This window comes from Hypanus sabinus, chromosome 13 (genome assembly GCF_030144855.1).
Source record: "Hypanus sabinus isolate sHypSab1 chromosome 13, sHypSab1.hap1, whole genome shotgun sequence".
NCBI classification, from domain to species: domain Eukaryota; kingdom Metazoa; phylum Chordata; class Chondrichthyes; order Myliobatiformes; family Dasyatidae; genus Hypanus; species Hypanus sabinus.
In genome coordinates, this window is record NC_082718.1 from 79,561,253 (window position 1) to 79,576,791 (window position 15,539).

General features: G+C 45.2%; 1 protein-coding gene across 1 annotated transcript in view; it reads right to left on the reverse strand.

Annotated features, from left to right (window-relative positions):
* Positions 1-10,563, reverse strand: part of pla2g3 (phospholipase A2 group III) — a 29,218-nt gene extending 18,655 nt beyond the window's left edge. The window contains exon 1 of the mRNA XM_059987995.1: positions 9,999-10,563. Coding sequence (XP_059843978.1) covers positions 9,999-10,563 — 565 coding nt within the window. The remainder of the gene's footprint in view (positions 1-9,998) is intronic.
* Between the last annotated feature and the right edge of the window lie 4,976 nt (positions 10,564-15,539).

A 15,539-nucleotide genomic window follows, 5' to 3' on the forward strand; every position in this document is an offset into this window, starting at 1 on the left:
GTACAATCATAAGTGACATTACTATTTTAAAAGAGTTCTATCAGTGCTGAAAAGAAAATGGTTTCTACATTGCCATTTTATAGGATATGGTAACACAAGGTGTCGTTGCTTTAGAGTGATGCTAGTTTCTCCAGGCTGAAGTGGAGGAAGATTTGGGGGGGGGGGGGGGGGTGAGGAATCAATCAGGTTGTACTCCCTATTCCTGATCATTCTAAGGCAGGAGTTCCCAACCTGGGCTCCATAGACCCCTTGCTTAATGCTATTGGTCCATGGCATAAAAGAAAGGCTGGGAAGCCCTGTTCTAAGGTCAGGTACAGAGGTCAAGAGCAAGGCAGTGTAAATTATTTCTTTAAGAGTGTAGAATGGAGAGTAGATACAGGCAATCCTCGAGTTATGAACGTCCAACTTACGGACAACTGGTACTTACGAATGGCCTGCCATAAAGCCTATTATATTGAAAATCCGAGTTAAATACAATGGTTCGTAATAACGAACGCACGCACTACATTGTGACGCGCAGCTTCAGCCGTTCACTGCCTCGCGGAAAGCTGTCTCAGCATTTTAAGTCGGATCACGTTGCTGTTAACACTGCGCTGAGGGTGTAACTTTGTATTTGGCTTAAATTTTTCTCTTAATTACCCTTGTAACCATGTCTCCAAAGTGTAAATCTGATGCAAGTGCTGGTGATGCATCAAAGAAAAGGAAAACGATCACAATTGAAAATAAAGTGGAAATAATAAAGTGATTGGAAAGAGGTGAGATGCCGTCGGTCATTGGAAAAATGTTAGGCTACAGTTGGTCATTGATCAGAACAATTTTAAAGGATAAAGTGAGAATAATGGAGCATGTGAAAGGCCCTGCCCCGATGAAAGCTACAATTATTACTAAGCAACACAGTGGTTTAATTATTGAAATACATAAATTTCTTATGTGTTTTATATGCATAGAAAGGTAAAATATTTACTATATACTAAGACAAACATTTGACTAATTAATGCAAAATAATACCGGATGTACCTATTTTGACTTATGTACAAATCCAACTTAAAGATGGACTTGGGAACGGAACTCGTTCATAACCCGGGGACTGCCTGCATTTGGATGAAGATCTTTTCATGGCCTGTCTTTATTAACCAATCAAAAGCCAAACCACAGTGGTGGGGCTGGTGTCATATACCAAAGCAGCATTGATTGGGACCTTTAAGCTTAAATTTTTGGAACTACTGGAACTTAAACTGGGTGGGTGTGGTGGAGATGCATCTCTACCAGAGGAGGTGTAAGGTGCTCCTTCCCTCTGCTAGCCTGCAGGTCACCCTTGGGCAATTGGTATAGCACCTGCTTATCCCCTGATCAGGGTCACATGAAGCCATTGGAGAAGGTGGTGGATGGTCGTATGAGCAGCTGGTGCATATCACAAGTCCTGGTTCTGCGACCACTGACGCCAGGCAGACAATCTCTGAAGAGTATTGATAATGGCTGGGATCACCCGTCTTGTAAAGACACTGCCCAGAAGAAGACAATGACAAACTACTAGTGTGGAAAAAATTGCAAAGAATAATCATGATCATGGAAAGACCATGATCACTTACAGCACATAATAAATGAACAAGAACTTGAATTCCCTAACTCCTGTAATGGGATTCAAACACATCTGGGATTCAAATGGTCCTTTGTCATCAGCCTTGTAGGTTAGCTGTGTCCGATAGCCCATGATTCTTTTGAAGTGAACAATTTGAACATAGACCTGGAAAGGGATAAATTAAACATCAGACAACAAGGGATTTGCATGGAAGGTATTGGCTTCACCAATTCCTCCCTCTTATCATATGGAGAGCTTTTATCTGCAAAGTGAAGTCTCTCCCCTTCATATTTTAATGAAGCAGGTGAGTTACTACACTATTCCAAATGTTTCCAGTACTTTGGAGTACCCACAAGATGCCCTTTAGGTCACACCACTCCTCCAGTCTCACCTATTACAAGTGAGATATTATGAGCATGCTGGAAATTAAACAGCTTTGGAAGAGAAGTCACAAGTTTGCATCCAAACCGTTCCCAAGACATAAACAGGAAGTCCACACTTCGACAAGAAAAATATTAACAGTCCAATCTCATTTCCAGAAACTGTGCATAATATTGGTAATAAAAATTACAAGAAATATGCATCATTGAAATGCAAAAATACAGACAAAAAGTCATGGAAGTAAGTAGATGCCAGCCAATTAGAATGCAGACTGCCCTACTGAGCATTTCCTATACTTTCTGGTTTTATGAAGTATTTTGTTAATAGCCTGCTCTGTAAGCATTAACAGGGTTTTGAAATGTACAGATTACAGTTGATCCTGATCCCATTACCTATTAGGATCTAGACTTTTCCAGTGGATGCTGGAATGTAACAGGTGATGGAAAGGTCTACTGATTTCTCTATTTCATTCCCTGAGTGTGATGCTTGAAGAGATTATTAAGCAAGGATCAAGCTTGCCACATTCCTGGTTGCTATGGGCAATACCTAAATCCAGACTCTCTCTTTGTGTAGATGTCCAAAAACTGGACGCAGTGAATCAGCACACTGATTTTGTCACAGTGTGTGCTTAAGTGACTGAACCCAGGTGCAGAGGAATGACAGACTCCCATGTAGACATGGAAACAAATTCATACATAGGAATTTCAACAGAACATCAATGACTTGCCTGAGCGAGGCCACGAGACAAATCATTCTCAAAACGAGGACCCCATGGTAAGTGCTAAGCGGGAGTCCACTTTAAATAATCACAGTTTGCAGAAAACCCATGTCAGTCAAAATAAACTTGTCAAGATTAAACAGAAAGCACAAGGGCTTAACGACTCTCGTTAAGACAACAATTAACATGTGCTCCAGAAACCCAGGAGTCCAGTGCTCCATGGCTTGCCACATTGGCCTGTAGGTCTTGTGACAGACTTGGGTCATCTGGATTTGGACTTCCAATGAGCCTCCATCTACATTCCTCAACGATCTGGTTTGGGTTTGATAACATGAACATTACTCTCTCTATTTTCTCTCTGCAGGTAACTTTCAATAGTTTTGGTTTCTCCTCTACTCTGTGTGGATTGTTAGTAATGTTATAACTGACCAATAAGTTGATAACTGACCAATAAGGATGTACAAACAAGCTGGATGAACTCAGCGGGTCGGGCAGCATCTGTTGAAATGAACAGTTAACATTTCGGGCCGAGACCCTTCGGCAGGACCAATGAGGAGTTACCTCACCAAACCATGAATGGTGACTAACTGCAAGGGGGTGGAGTGGTCATGAGGAAAAAGAGGTGGGTCTTGGGAGTCAATTGTTGGTGGGGGGATGAGTGCGGGGTTCATCAGCCTGTTTCCTTCTCCACAGGTGCTGCCCAGGATTGTTCATTTATTTATTGAGATACAGCATGGAATAGGCCCTTTTGTCCCTTTGAGTTGTGCCACCCACCAACCGCCAATTTAACCCGAGCTTAGTCAATGGACAATTCACAATGATCAATTAACCTACCCACCAGTACATCTTTGGACCGTGGGAGGAAACTGAAGCACCAACTTCAGTGGGCGGGGGGAATCCTAGAGGAAACCCACGAGGTTAGGGGTCCCAGAGGAAACCCACGAGGTTAGGGGTCCCAGAGGAAACCCACATGGTCAGGGGTCCCAGAGGAAACCCACGTGGTCGGGGGGTCCCAGAGGAAACCCACGTGGTCGGGGGTCCCAGAGGAAACCCACGTGGTCGGGGGTCCCAGAGGAAACCCACGTGGTCAGGGTGTCCCAGAGGAAACCCACGTGGTCAGGGTGTCCCAGAGGAAACCCACGTGGTCTGGGGGTCCCAGAGGAAACCCACGAGGTTAGGGGTCCCAGAGGAAACCCACGTGGTCAGGGGGTCCCAGAGGAAACCCACGTGGTCAGGGGGTCCCAGAGGAAACCCACGTGGTCAGGGGGTCCCAGAGGAAATCCACGTAGTCAGGGGGTCCCAGAGGAAACCCACGTGGTCGGGGGTCCCAGAGGAAACCCACGTGGTCGGGGGGGGGGGGGGTCCCAGAGAAAACCCACGTGGTCGGAGGGGGGGGTCCCAGAGAAAACCCACGTGGTCGGGGGGGGGGTCCCAGAGGAAACCCACGTGGTCGGGGGGATCCCAGAGGAAACCCACGTGGTCGGGGGGATCCCAGAGGAAACCCACGTGGTGCGGGGATCCCAGAGGAAACCCACGTGGTCACTCCTCCCAGCATTTCTCAATTTATACTTTTTACATCTCCTCCAGGCAGATTAAGAAACCCGCAACCTGATGCGGACTCTGCACAGAACATCCACCTCCCCTTGACCTCCTCAAATATTCCCTGACTTACTGAGTTCCTCCTGTCATTTGATTTTTGCTTCCACACCATTTGAAACAATCTGGTCTCCATCCCATCGCAGGTGATCCATTTTCTCTCCAGCCATCTCCGTTCTAAAGTGTAAACAAGCCCTGTTTCGATATGTTGTCAGATCTGAAATATCCACCGTTCCTCTCTCTGCCGATGTTTGGTGTTTACAGTATTCTCTATCTTTTATTCACATTTCTTGCATCTGAAGTTTCTTGCTTCCTTACCGCATGCAATAAAGAGGAATATTTTGCAATAATTCTAATTAGGTGATTTTGCATGACAAGAATGGAGTTTGTGAGGTTCTAAGAAAAACACTGACAGGGATGGGAAGGCACATTCCCACACGCAAGCTTCAGCTGCAAGAAAAATTCCTGCCACCTTGCAGGGGTTTCCTCTAATGCTGCGTGGCCGCTCGGTGTCTGAACTGCTGCCGCACAGCTAGAACAGGTTTACGAAACGTGAAGGATCCTCTCTGTCGTACTGAATTTCACTATCCCCTTCAATTAATAAATAAAATCAAACGTGCGTGCTTTTTGAATTTTCATTCTAATATGTACTAAAAAAAACATTTAAAATGACGCACAGTTTTCAGGCTAGATAAAAGTTTCCTGCTCATAGCAATAGTTGGACTTCACTGTTGTAAAAAAATAGAGGGAACATTGGTCACTTGTCTCTTTAACTGGTTTGCCAAGTGCAAAAACGTCAATTCCAAAAATAAAATTACTACAGAGAAAAAAAAGTATGATGATGCCATATAAGTTACAGAACATCATACCACCACTTTAAAAATGCCCTTTAGGCAGATTATGTCGCTTTCCGCTGCCTTATATACAAGTCTCAGCACCTTATTACTGGCAACCTGATAGAGCTTTTGCCTGAAGTGAGTGATGTAAGGACTAGAATCACTATTCCGAAGGTGCCACAGATTCTTAAATGCAGAAGTCCTCCCTCCCCTGGTGTCCTGAGTATTGGCCACAGGTTTCGAAAGTGCTAAGCATTCTCACGCTGACTGTTAGATACGTGGTTATGACCAAAGGGGAAACCGGCTGGAGTCACTTAGCACTTTAGTTCAAGGGTGTTTATTAGGTGTGCTACAAAAATTAGCGAGAACAGTGAAAAGAGAACTGCCAATATTTACAAAAATATATCTATCGGCAAATGCAATAATAGCTCCATACTTTGTCCACTGTGAATTCCTGACAACCCCTATCTATCTGTCTACAGTTTCTATTTATCTCTCTCTCTCTCTCTCTCACACACACACACACACACACACACACACACACACACACACACACACACACACACACACACACACACACACACACACACACACACACACACACACACCACACACTAATAAGCCCCGTTTATTAGGCATCAAGACACACCATCTTTAATGACCCACAAAGTTAATTTAAGATGACACATGAATTAGAATATGATGCATCCCACAATGTTGTTACAATCATATTACAAAATAAACAGAAATATATACATTAAGTACAGTATACAAACAACATTTACACATTTACACATCCCCATTACTAAAGAAATGAAATAGTCCGCCTTGTACGGTGGGAATGGCACCATAAAGGCAACCCTTTACGACCCATTATGAGAACATACGGGAAAGACATTGAAATGCACATACTCAGCACAACGGCAGCAGAATGACGGGGGGCGGGCGGGGGGTGGTGGTGGCGGTGTGTGTGTGTGTGTGTGTGTGTGTGTGTGTGTGTGAGAGAGAGAGAAATGTGTTCACCAAACACTCTCCATCACTTTGTCCGTTGAGCAGGAGTTGGTGAGTAAGCCAGGGCTATGAGTATGCACGTCTTGCTTCCCATCTGGGCCATTCACAGCAGTGGTCAAGTCCTTGTCTTTACTCAGAATCCACACACTCATTTTCCAGTGTGGGACTCTGTGGTCATTGATTCAGAATGCAGGAGAGTTGATGTGAGTGGGCTGAGGTCTTGTGTGCTGTCACTTCGTACTGCTATTTAAATTCTACCTAGAGAGTCCAGGTCCCCTAATGAGGTAAACGCTATGGGACCTTTTCCCGAGAATTCTAGAATAAAGGGAGTTAGTCCCAAGATACAGGACCAGCTATTTAACACGGGGAAGGGGGCACGTAACCAGAGAATATTACATCACTGAATATTTCAAGGTTAAAATTGGATTGCAGTGGAAATTAAAAGAGAATAGGTAAGAAGGAAAGTAGACAAGATGAAAGGATAGATGAAGCACAACTTCATTCCCTGGCAGGACAGCTACGGGGACTACCCCTCCCGCTGCTTATGCTCAAACCAAACGGTTAAGTAGTTCAACAGCGATGTATAAACCCTGGATTTCAAAATCAGCTCCAGAGTATCACAGACGTCATTCGTGATGCGCCGTGTCGGATGGATGTGGGCGATCATGGTCTTTCCATCACCATGATTGTGCTTGGCAATTTTTTATCCAGAAATGGTTTGCTATCGCCTTCTTCTGGACAGTGTGATGGGTGACCCCGGCCACATTATCAATACTCTTCAGAGATTGTCTGCCTGGTGTCAGTGGTCACATCACCAGGACTTGCGATGTGCACCAGCTGCTCATACGGCCGTCCACCTCCCGCTCCCGTGAATTCACGTGACCCTGACCGGGTTTGAGAAAGCAAATTGAGAAAAGATATTTTCATTTTCAACATCAGACCAACTTTAAAAATACAGATTCATACCTACTCCTTAGTGACATTAAAATAGCTCAATGAGCTTGTGTAACCAAGCAATATTCCACAAGTCACCAGTTGTCAGATAGGCAAAAACCTGAATGAAGAATCGAAGTTTAAAAAGGAAGAGAGGCAAGTAGGCTGGTCCATGGCTTTCCAGAGCTCAGCGAGCAATGCAGAAGAGGAAGTGCTAATAATATTGGTTAAAGGAAACCAATTTTCTTTGAAACTGCTTTGTGCTGGTTCTTGTTGAACTGTTGCTCCAGGACAACATCCCAAGTGCAATCAATCTTCATGCCATGCCACTCAGGGAGTTGTGTAAATATTATTAAGTGTCTGTATGTGCTATCATAACTATATGCTCTGTGTGCTGTGTGTGACTCCTGTACTGTGTTTTGCATCTTAGCCCCAGAGGAACTCTGCTTCATTTAGCTGTACATATGAGTATGGTTGAATGACAATGAAATTTGAACATTACAACAATGAAGTGGGATGATTTACTATAAGTACCAAAAATCTCTTCTCCATAGATACAGCCAAAATAGATCCTTAACTCGCTGTTTTTCAGGTTTCTGGCATCTGCAGCTGATCTTACCTTTGTTTTTGTTAATCTTCCTCTACAGCAGGGTTTCCCAACCTGGGGACATGGACCCCTGGGTTAATGGTATTAGTCCACGGCATAAAATAAGTTGGGAACCCCTACTCTACAGTGAACCTCCAAGAATCCACTATCTGATGATTTGGTCATCACAACTATTTAGCCCCACACCCACCAGGCTCCCTTCTAGCTCACAGGAGCCACACTTCCAACACACTCTGGAAATCTTACAATAATACCAGTGAAATTTTAAATGTTCTTGAGTTGTTACTCATTTCCAAATTTGCCAGTCCAGTATCAAAGTCCTGAAAATGCCCAATTACCGGAGTTTCACTGTATTTAGATCTCCTCCAAACTGATCAGCAAAACTCCACCACCCTCTCTCAGCCAGCGCCCTAATACTTGCGACATTCAGTCTCTCTCTTGACAGAGATTCCTTTTGTTTGCATCACCTCTCACACTTCCATGCAATTTCAAACATGTTATAAGTCTGATTATTTCAGTTCTGTTGAAAGATATCAACGTATAACCTTAGGATTTACTTTTCTCTCCACCTGCTAAGTATTTCCAAAGTTTTGTTATTCCCGATTTCCAACCTCCGCAGTTGTTTGCTAATTACACGATTGTCTCTGTCTGATGCGCAATAATGGAATGAAAATAAAAATGTCCGATTTCAAGTATCCTATTAGCTTTGGGATAAGAATCAGTCCGGAAGGGATTGAGCACCTAAAACTCTTCAAAATGCATTTTGATAAACCTTTTCCTTAAGATAACACACAGCGCACTCAACAGGAGCGATGAGGATGGTACTGGATTTGGTTTGAGGCACCAAAGTCAAGTATCATGAAAAACATTCAAGGAAACATTCTTCTGGATAACATCCTCCACCCGGCTGATAAGCAACAAAATCATGTGCGGTGGCTACTTCCATGCATCTCCGAAAGTGTTTGATAAGACCCTCCCTGACCAAGTCATGAAGAATTCGCCTGCCAGCCTCAGTAGAAGTAGGCAATGAGGGAAGGAAATGGAGGGATACACCTACCCAACCAGGCCCTCATCTGTCTGCCCATGAATGAATTGTTAGGAGTGGCCATCATACTGTCCTCATGGAGAAAAACCCAGAAAATCCTCCGTCACGTGGTAGCAGAGGATTGTGCTGAATGGAACCGTTTCAGGGCAGATCAGATAGCTCAGAGCTGCCCCTCTTCAGCAGTGCGGCTACAGTTTGTACCACTGAGCATGGCATGAGGATACCAACAGCAACTGCCAAACCCACAGCTTGCGCACAAACCACCGTCGGCAGATTCCCCTCCATACCCCGACCTGGCAATAGGCTTACATCTTGCCTCATTGCCGGGTCAGATTCCTGGATTTCCCTGCTCAACGGCACGACAGTGCCTTCCCCAGAAGAATAATAAGGGTCTCAGGCTGCGGCGGACACACAGAGAAAATGGCATTAGATGTTGACCTTACCAATGACACCAAAAGCCTGAACATTGAATTCACAAGGCAGGCAAAGCACAGAGCAGCGCAGCATACAGGGCCTCCGACCTACGATATTGTTCCATCTTTTAACCTACATCCAAGACCAATCTAACGCTTCCCTCCCGCTTTGCCCAACGTTTCCTTTCATCGGCCCTTCTATCTAAGATCTCTTAAATATCCATCATAATCTCTGGCAGGACATTCCACCCACCCACCCAACTCTCTGTGTATAAGAGTCTACCTCTGACATCCCCTCCACTCCCATCACCATACTTTCCTCTGATCACCTTAAAATTATTTCCTTATAGTACCAGCCATTTCTGTCCTGGGAGAAAATGCGCTACCTGTCGAGTGTCTGTCGCTCCGGACAGAAAAGCCCAAGCTTGCTCAATCTAACCTCCTAAAATCTGTTTTCCAATCCAGACAAATCTGCTCTTCCCCGGTTTCCACATCCTTCCTATGATGAAGAGACCAGAGCTGAACATGTGTGGTCGAGCATTACGGAGCAGTAGCTTTGGACCAACCTGTCACCTCTCCAGCTTACGGATGGCCAACTCGTACTGTTTCGCTCCCCCTTTATTCCAGATCCTGACCCTCGGGACATTTGTATCCAGGTTGTGAGCGCTCTGTAAATGCAAATCTTGGCACGAACTCGCTGTTCGGGGGAACCCACGCTCGCGTCACGTTCGCAGCTATGGGTTGTACGTTCAGGAAACAGCGCATCCCACCAGCGTGCGTCGGGTGTGTGTGCAGAATATGAAGCACAGCTTTCCTGCGCGCCCCGACCCGAGAGAAGATTTTAATTGAACTTTCCAACAAAGAAGTGAGGATTCTTACCGAGATCGCCGTAGCTTTCTGCGGAGTCCCCGGCCCCACACCAGAAGGTCCCAGGGACGGTCAAGCCTCGGCGGGTCCTACTGGCCCCTCTGCCTCCTTGCCGGTGGAACCAGGTTGCCGGCGGGTCGCTGCTCTTGTCCCGCCGGGGGGAGCCCGGCACCGCGGGACTCGGGCTGCACCGGGCGGCTGCGACTTGCTGCAGCAACTTCAGCTGCCGTTGAAGCCGCGGCTCCGACAGCCCCAGGAGCCCACCCGCCGCCGCCGCCCCCGCCCCGTCGTGGGTCCTGAAGCAGAAGGTCAGGTAGGTGCGGATGATGCTCGCCTCCCTCCGGACCGCGCACTGCTCCAGCTCACCCTGTCCGCTCCACAGAGTTTGGAAGAAGACCAGCCCTCCCCCGATCCGGGCCAGGAAACTCCAGGAACGCACTGAGCCGTTTCCTGACAACAAGTGGCACAAGGTCCCGTTCTCGTGGCCCAAAGTAGCTAACCCTCCCTTCAGCCACGCCGCCTGCCCTGCAGCTGAGCAGAAGTACAGCAGACAGAGCAAACATCCACCCACAAGCATCTTGACCCTCGCACTCAGGAACAGTATGAATTAAAGTGCTGAAATGCTTACAGCGGGCAGTTAAGTTGGTGCTGGACGGATGCTACTGGCGTGCATTTTATAGGACTAGGAAGCTGCCGTCTTACCTCTGCAAGTTTTGCATTTACCCCTCCCACTTTATTTCTCCTCCCTGACGCTCTTCACCGCACTGATCATTATCTGTGCGCTCCACACCGCAGCAACCTTGGTCTTTACACTCTAAATCACAGTGATCCCGGGCTGTGCGCTCTACGCCGCGCCGCTACACCTTATTCTGACTTCTGGCTCCTTCTTAAATCCTGAGAAGGGTCTCGTACGAAACGACGACTGTTCCCTTCCATAGGTGCTGCCTGACCTGCTGAAATCCAGCAATCTGTGTGTGTTGCTCAAAATCTGCAGAATGTCTTGTGTTTTTTCGAAATCTAAAATCCAACTTCCTTGTTCAACAGGTGATATTGAAGTAAAACCTAACATTGTTCGGAAATAAAAGTTCAAAGTAAATTTGTTATGGAACTACATACATGCCACCAAATACAACCCCGAGATTTGTTATCTTAGGTGCAAATACAGCAAATGCAAGAAACAATTTAATCTATGAAAGACAGCCGCCAACAGGATGGACAAACAACCTATGTATAAAAGACAACAAACTAGCAAAAAAATTAAAAAGCAATGAACATGGAGATCAGGAGATGAAGAATCATTGAAAGTGAGTCCGTAGGCTGTGGGAACAGTTCGGTGGTGGGTGAGTGAAGTTGAGTGAAGGATTTTAAACAACTAATTGCATTTTGATCTCCAAATGTTTGGGGGGTAATTTCATGTTGTGTGTTAAATTGCACCAGAACAAAGCTTCATATTAAGGAATACCATCTGTACAGGTGTTCCACTGAAATCACAGCGGCTGCTTGGGTAGAACTTAACCTCCCAAAGAAATTCAGCATCAAACGCCTCTTGAAATCTCCCACAAACCTGACGTTTGGATATTGTTTTTGCCTCAGCGCTCATTTAGAGTACTTGATGGAAATTCCTGTAGAGTTACTGAGTCAGGCCAGTCTAGAACATTCCTGGAGTATGTCTGGGCAGTACTGATAGTGCTCAGATTAGGTACAATTGGGGAAAAAAGAGTGGATTCTAATAGCTGATATAAAAACAGAAAGAATGCCAAGGGTGTTCATTAAGGCATTGGGTTCACTATTCCAATCACGCCTGAAGCACCCCAATCTCCCATTCATAATGTCAAGTTGGGAATTTTAAAAATTAATTTGATATGTGTTTAACATGCTAATGCCCATCCAAGAAGACCCTTGAGAAGGATGTGGCAAACCACCATCTTAGAGTAATTCAAGAGCAAAGTTTCTGTATTCTCGGTCATTAATACACAAATGTAAAGGAGAATGAAATGATTGTCATCCCAGATTGGATGCAGCACAAAAAGTATAATTAAAGCATAATAAATATTAATACATAAGATTGCCTTACATATACACTTATTGTCTGTCCATAAAGCGACGCTGGGTACAGGACTATCTGTACATAAGGTGTCTCTGACGGGAAATGGTAAAGTAGTGGGTTACTGGGTGTGGGTGTTGATTGGCCTTACTGCTTGGGGGAAGTAACTGTTTTTGAGTCTGCTGGCCCCGATGTGGATGCTGCGAAGCCTCTTCCCTGAGGGGAGTGGGACAAAGAGTCCATGAGCAGGGTGGTGGGATCCCTCATGATATTGCTGGCCTTTTTCCGGCACCTTCCTGTATATATGTCCTCGATGGCGGGTAGGTTGGTGATGGTGATGCTTTGGGAAGCTCTAACTACCCTTTGTAGATCCCTCCTCTGCTGAAGTGCAGTTTCCACACCATGCAGTGATCCAACATGTTAGGATGCTCCCAAGTGCACATATGTTGATGACCATGGGTATGGACGTGCATAGTCCGTTGAGTCACTCAGCACGGGAACAGGCCACTCAGTGCATTATCCCATGCCAGTCATCCGCTACCCATTTACACTCATCCCACTTTATACTTACTCACCCTGGATCCTACCACACTCCTACCAAGAAGGGCTATTTGCAGTGGCCAATTAAGCTACTAGTGTGCATATTCTTGTGATGACAATTCAATTTCAATTTCAATTCATTTAATTGTCATTCAACCATTCATGAATATCCACGAAAACTGCCTAATGAGAGAGCGTTACTCCAGGGTCAAGGTGCAAAATGCAGTACCAACAATCACACACAGCAAAAAGCACACATGGCACGTACAAGATAGCAAACACATGTAAGATAGCAACAAGATACAGCCATGCTATAAATAGTCCTGACTCGAGCCATCAATGCTGCAGAAATCTGCAGTTGACCCCAACAGTCTGCTGAGCGAACAGTGGGCGGGGTGGGGGTGGGGTGAGACTACACCGTCTGTAGCATGGACTCTACGTCACACTGCCCCCAGTGGAGTGCACCAGCTCTTACTGGTGGCTGTAAACAAGAAACACCGCAGCTCGAGGCCTAGTCCTCGCATGTACAAAATAGCCAGGGTAACCGAAGTAACATTGTTACAACAAGAGTGTGCAAACACCACAGAGACCACACCCAGTCTTGGTGAAGGTTCTCTTGTGATGTTGTTAGATAGAGGTTAGCAGGAAGGAGTTAATAAAGGTCCAGTAATCTGTTCCCAACCCTTCTAGTTCTAGATTTCCCTAGGAGGGAATTGGCATTGACCTGCCAAGCCCTCTCAATATGATACCCCTTTATTCATCGGAAGTGTATTGGCATAGGTCTAATGTGCTTGCTGTTTCTTCATGACAACACCCCCACCCGGGGAATCCTTCCCTCAGGTGCCTGCAGGACAAAGTTATCTGTGAAAACAGAAACAACCTGCAGATACTGGAAACCTGAAATACAAACAGAAAACGCTGGAAATCTGCAGCAGATCAGATAGCACCTGTGTGAAAAGAAAATTAATTAATGTTTCCGGCCCAGGTTATCTTGTCAGAATTCAGTATATCTCTCTTCTTCACTAACTGCTGTAGCAAGGAGACACAACAAACCGCAAATGCTGGAAAAACCCGGCAGGTCAGACAGCATCTGTGGAAGGAAATGTATAGTCAACATTCCAGGTCAAGACCCTTTATCTGCAATGGGACAATTGATATTTTGGATTGAACAGTCCAAGTCAAGGATCTTGACCCAAAAATTCGACTATCCATTTCCCTTCACAGATGCTGCCTGACCTGCTGAATTTCTACTGCAGCGTCTTAAGTAGCAAATTCTCTTCTTATAGCTTGTTTACAAGAAGTCCCATTGATTTGGAAAATAGATCTAAATGCATCATCTTCAAGTCTGCTGAAGGCACTAAGTTTCAGGGTGTATTAGCTGTGAGAATTCAAAAAGGCTCTAATATGTTATAGACAAACTGGTTGAGTGGGCAGATGCATGGCAGATGCAGTTTAATGTGGATAAATGTTGCTATGCATTGACCTGCATTGCAAGAGGCTCTGCAGAGGATGTATTTATTTGCAGGAGTTGGTATAATTCCATCTTCCCCAGAATGTACCAATGCAATTCTTCACTGCCATCATAGAGAGCCTCACATCAGACATTACTGTCTGATTTGGTGCAGCAAACTCTCACAATATGTGAAACTATCTGGTCAGCGGAAAAGGTCATGGGCTGCAGTCTACCATCACTGCAGGACAATGATGTGGACAGGAAAAACTATCATAGTCACTATCCACCCTTTTCCATAAGCTCACTTCTGAAAAGTACTATAGGGTTCTTAAAACAAAAATCTTCATGCCATCTTAATCTGATCAACTCCCCCCCCCCCCACCCACTCCCCTCTTCATATGACCTCAGTCACTGCACTACTTGTTCTTCCTTTCCACACCTTGTAGCATATCGGGTGGCAACCTTGCCACATCTTTAGCAACTTGTCTGTTTTTCTGACGAGGCCGAGTTGCTAGCTTGATACTCAACCCACCACGGATGGAGAGCTTGCAAGGAACCAGCCGGAATCAAACTCAGGACCACTCACCTCAAAGTCTAGTGTGGATGCCATTACACCATGGGCCAGCAACTGCACTGCACACCTGAACCCACTTTTTTATTATGCTGTTCACATTGTGAATATATGCTGCTATTGATACATTCATGCGTATTTTGTTCCCTGTCCACACTTTAACCTCTAACTTCAGTTTATATAATTCTTTATTCTTTATAATTGTGAATGTTGTTGTTTTCTTGTTGCATTTCATGCCAACACTCCATGGCAAACTCCTGATGCGGGTAAGTATGTATAGTGTATAAAGCTGAATAAAAGGAGCTAGAATGTGCTGCTACAGCAGTACAGGGCCATGATAAGACCATATCTAGAAATGTGTGTTGAGTTTTATTTTTTTTTAAATCTGAGGTGCACGTGCTTGGTGCGGAGTGGTCGTGACCTGATTTCTGGAAGCTACATGTGGAGAAATTGGTTCCATTAGTCTTAAACTGATTGGAGAGTGAAAGGGTGAGAATATCTATAAAACCTATAATAATTTTAACAAGGTTTAACAAGCAGATGGAGGGAGGGTTCTCTCAAGGGTTGGAGAGTCCAACAGAGAAGGGAAAGGGGAAGGGTGGGGACCATTTGTCACAGACTCAGGATACAGTGCATGTCACTTAGAACTGAGATCTTCCTATAGAGGGTGTGAATGTGTGGAATTTTCGACCACAGAGTCGGTGGCAGTCAAGTCATTAGATATTTACAGTATATCATTAAATATAGTTAATTTAATGCTGACTTTGCTGACTTTGTGATTGGAATGTGAGAATCTCAGTTCCTAATGATGTGGTCTTTCTTAAACGTCAAAGGCTTAAGGGAAGGAAACAGGAACTGAGAGCAAAACTGAATGAAAAACCATGGTCATGCTGGAAGGTGAGCAACCAGCCCATGGTTCTGACCCCTGACTGGTCTCACAGCCTT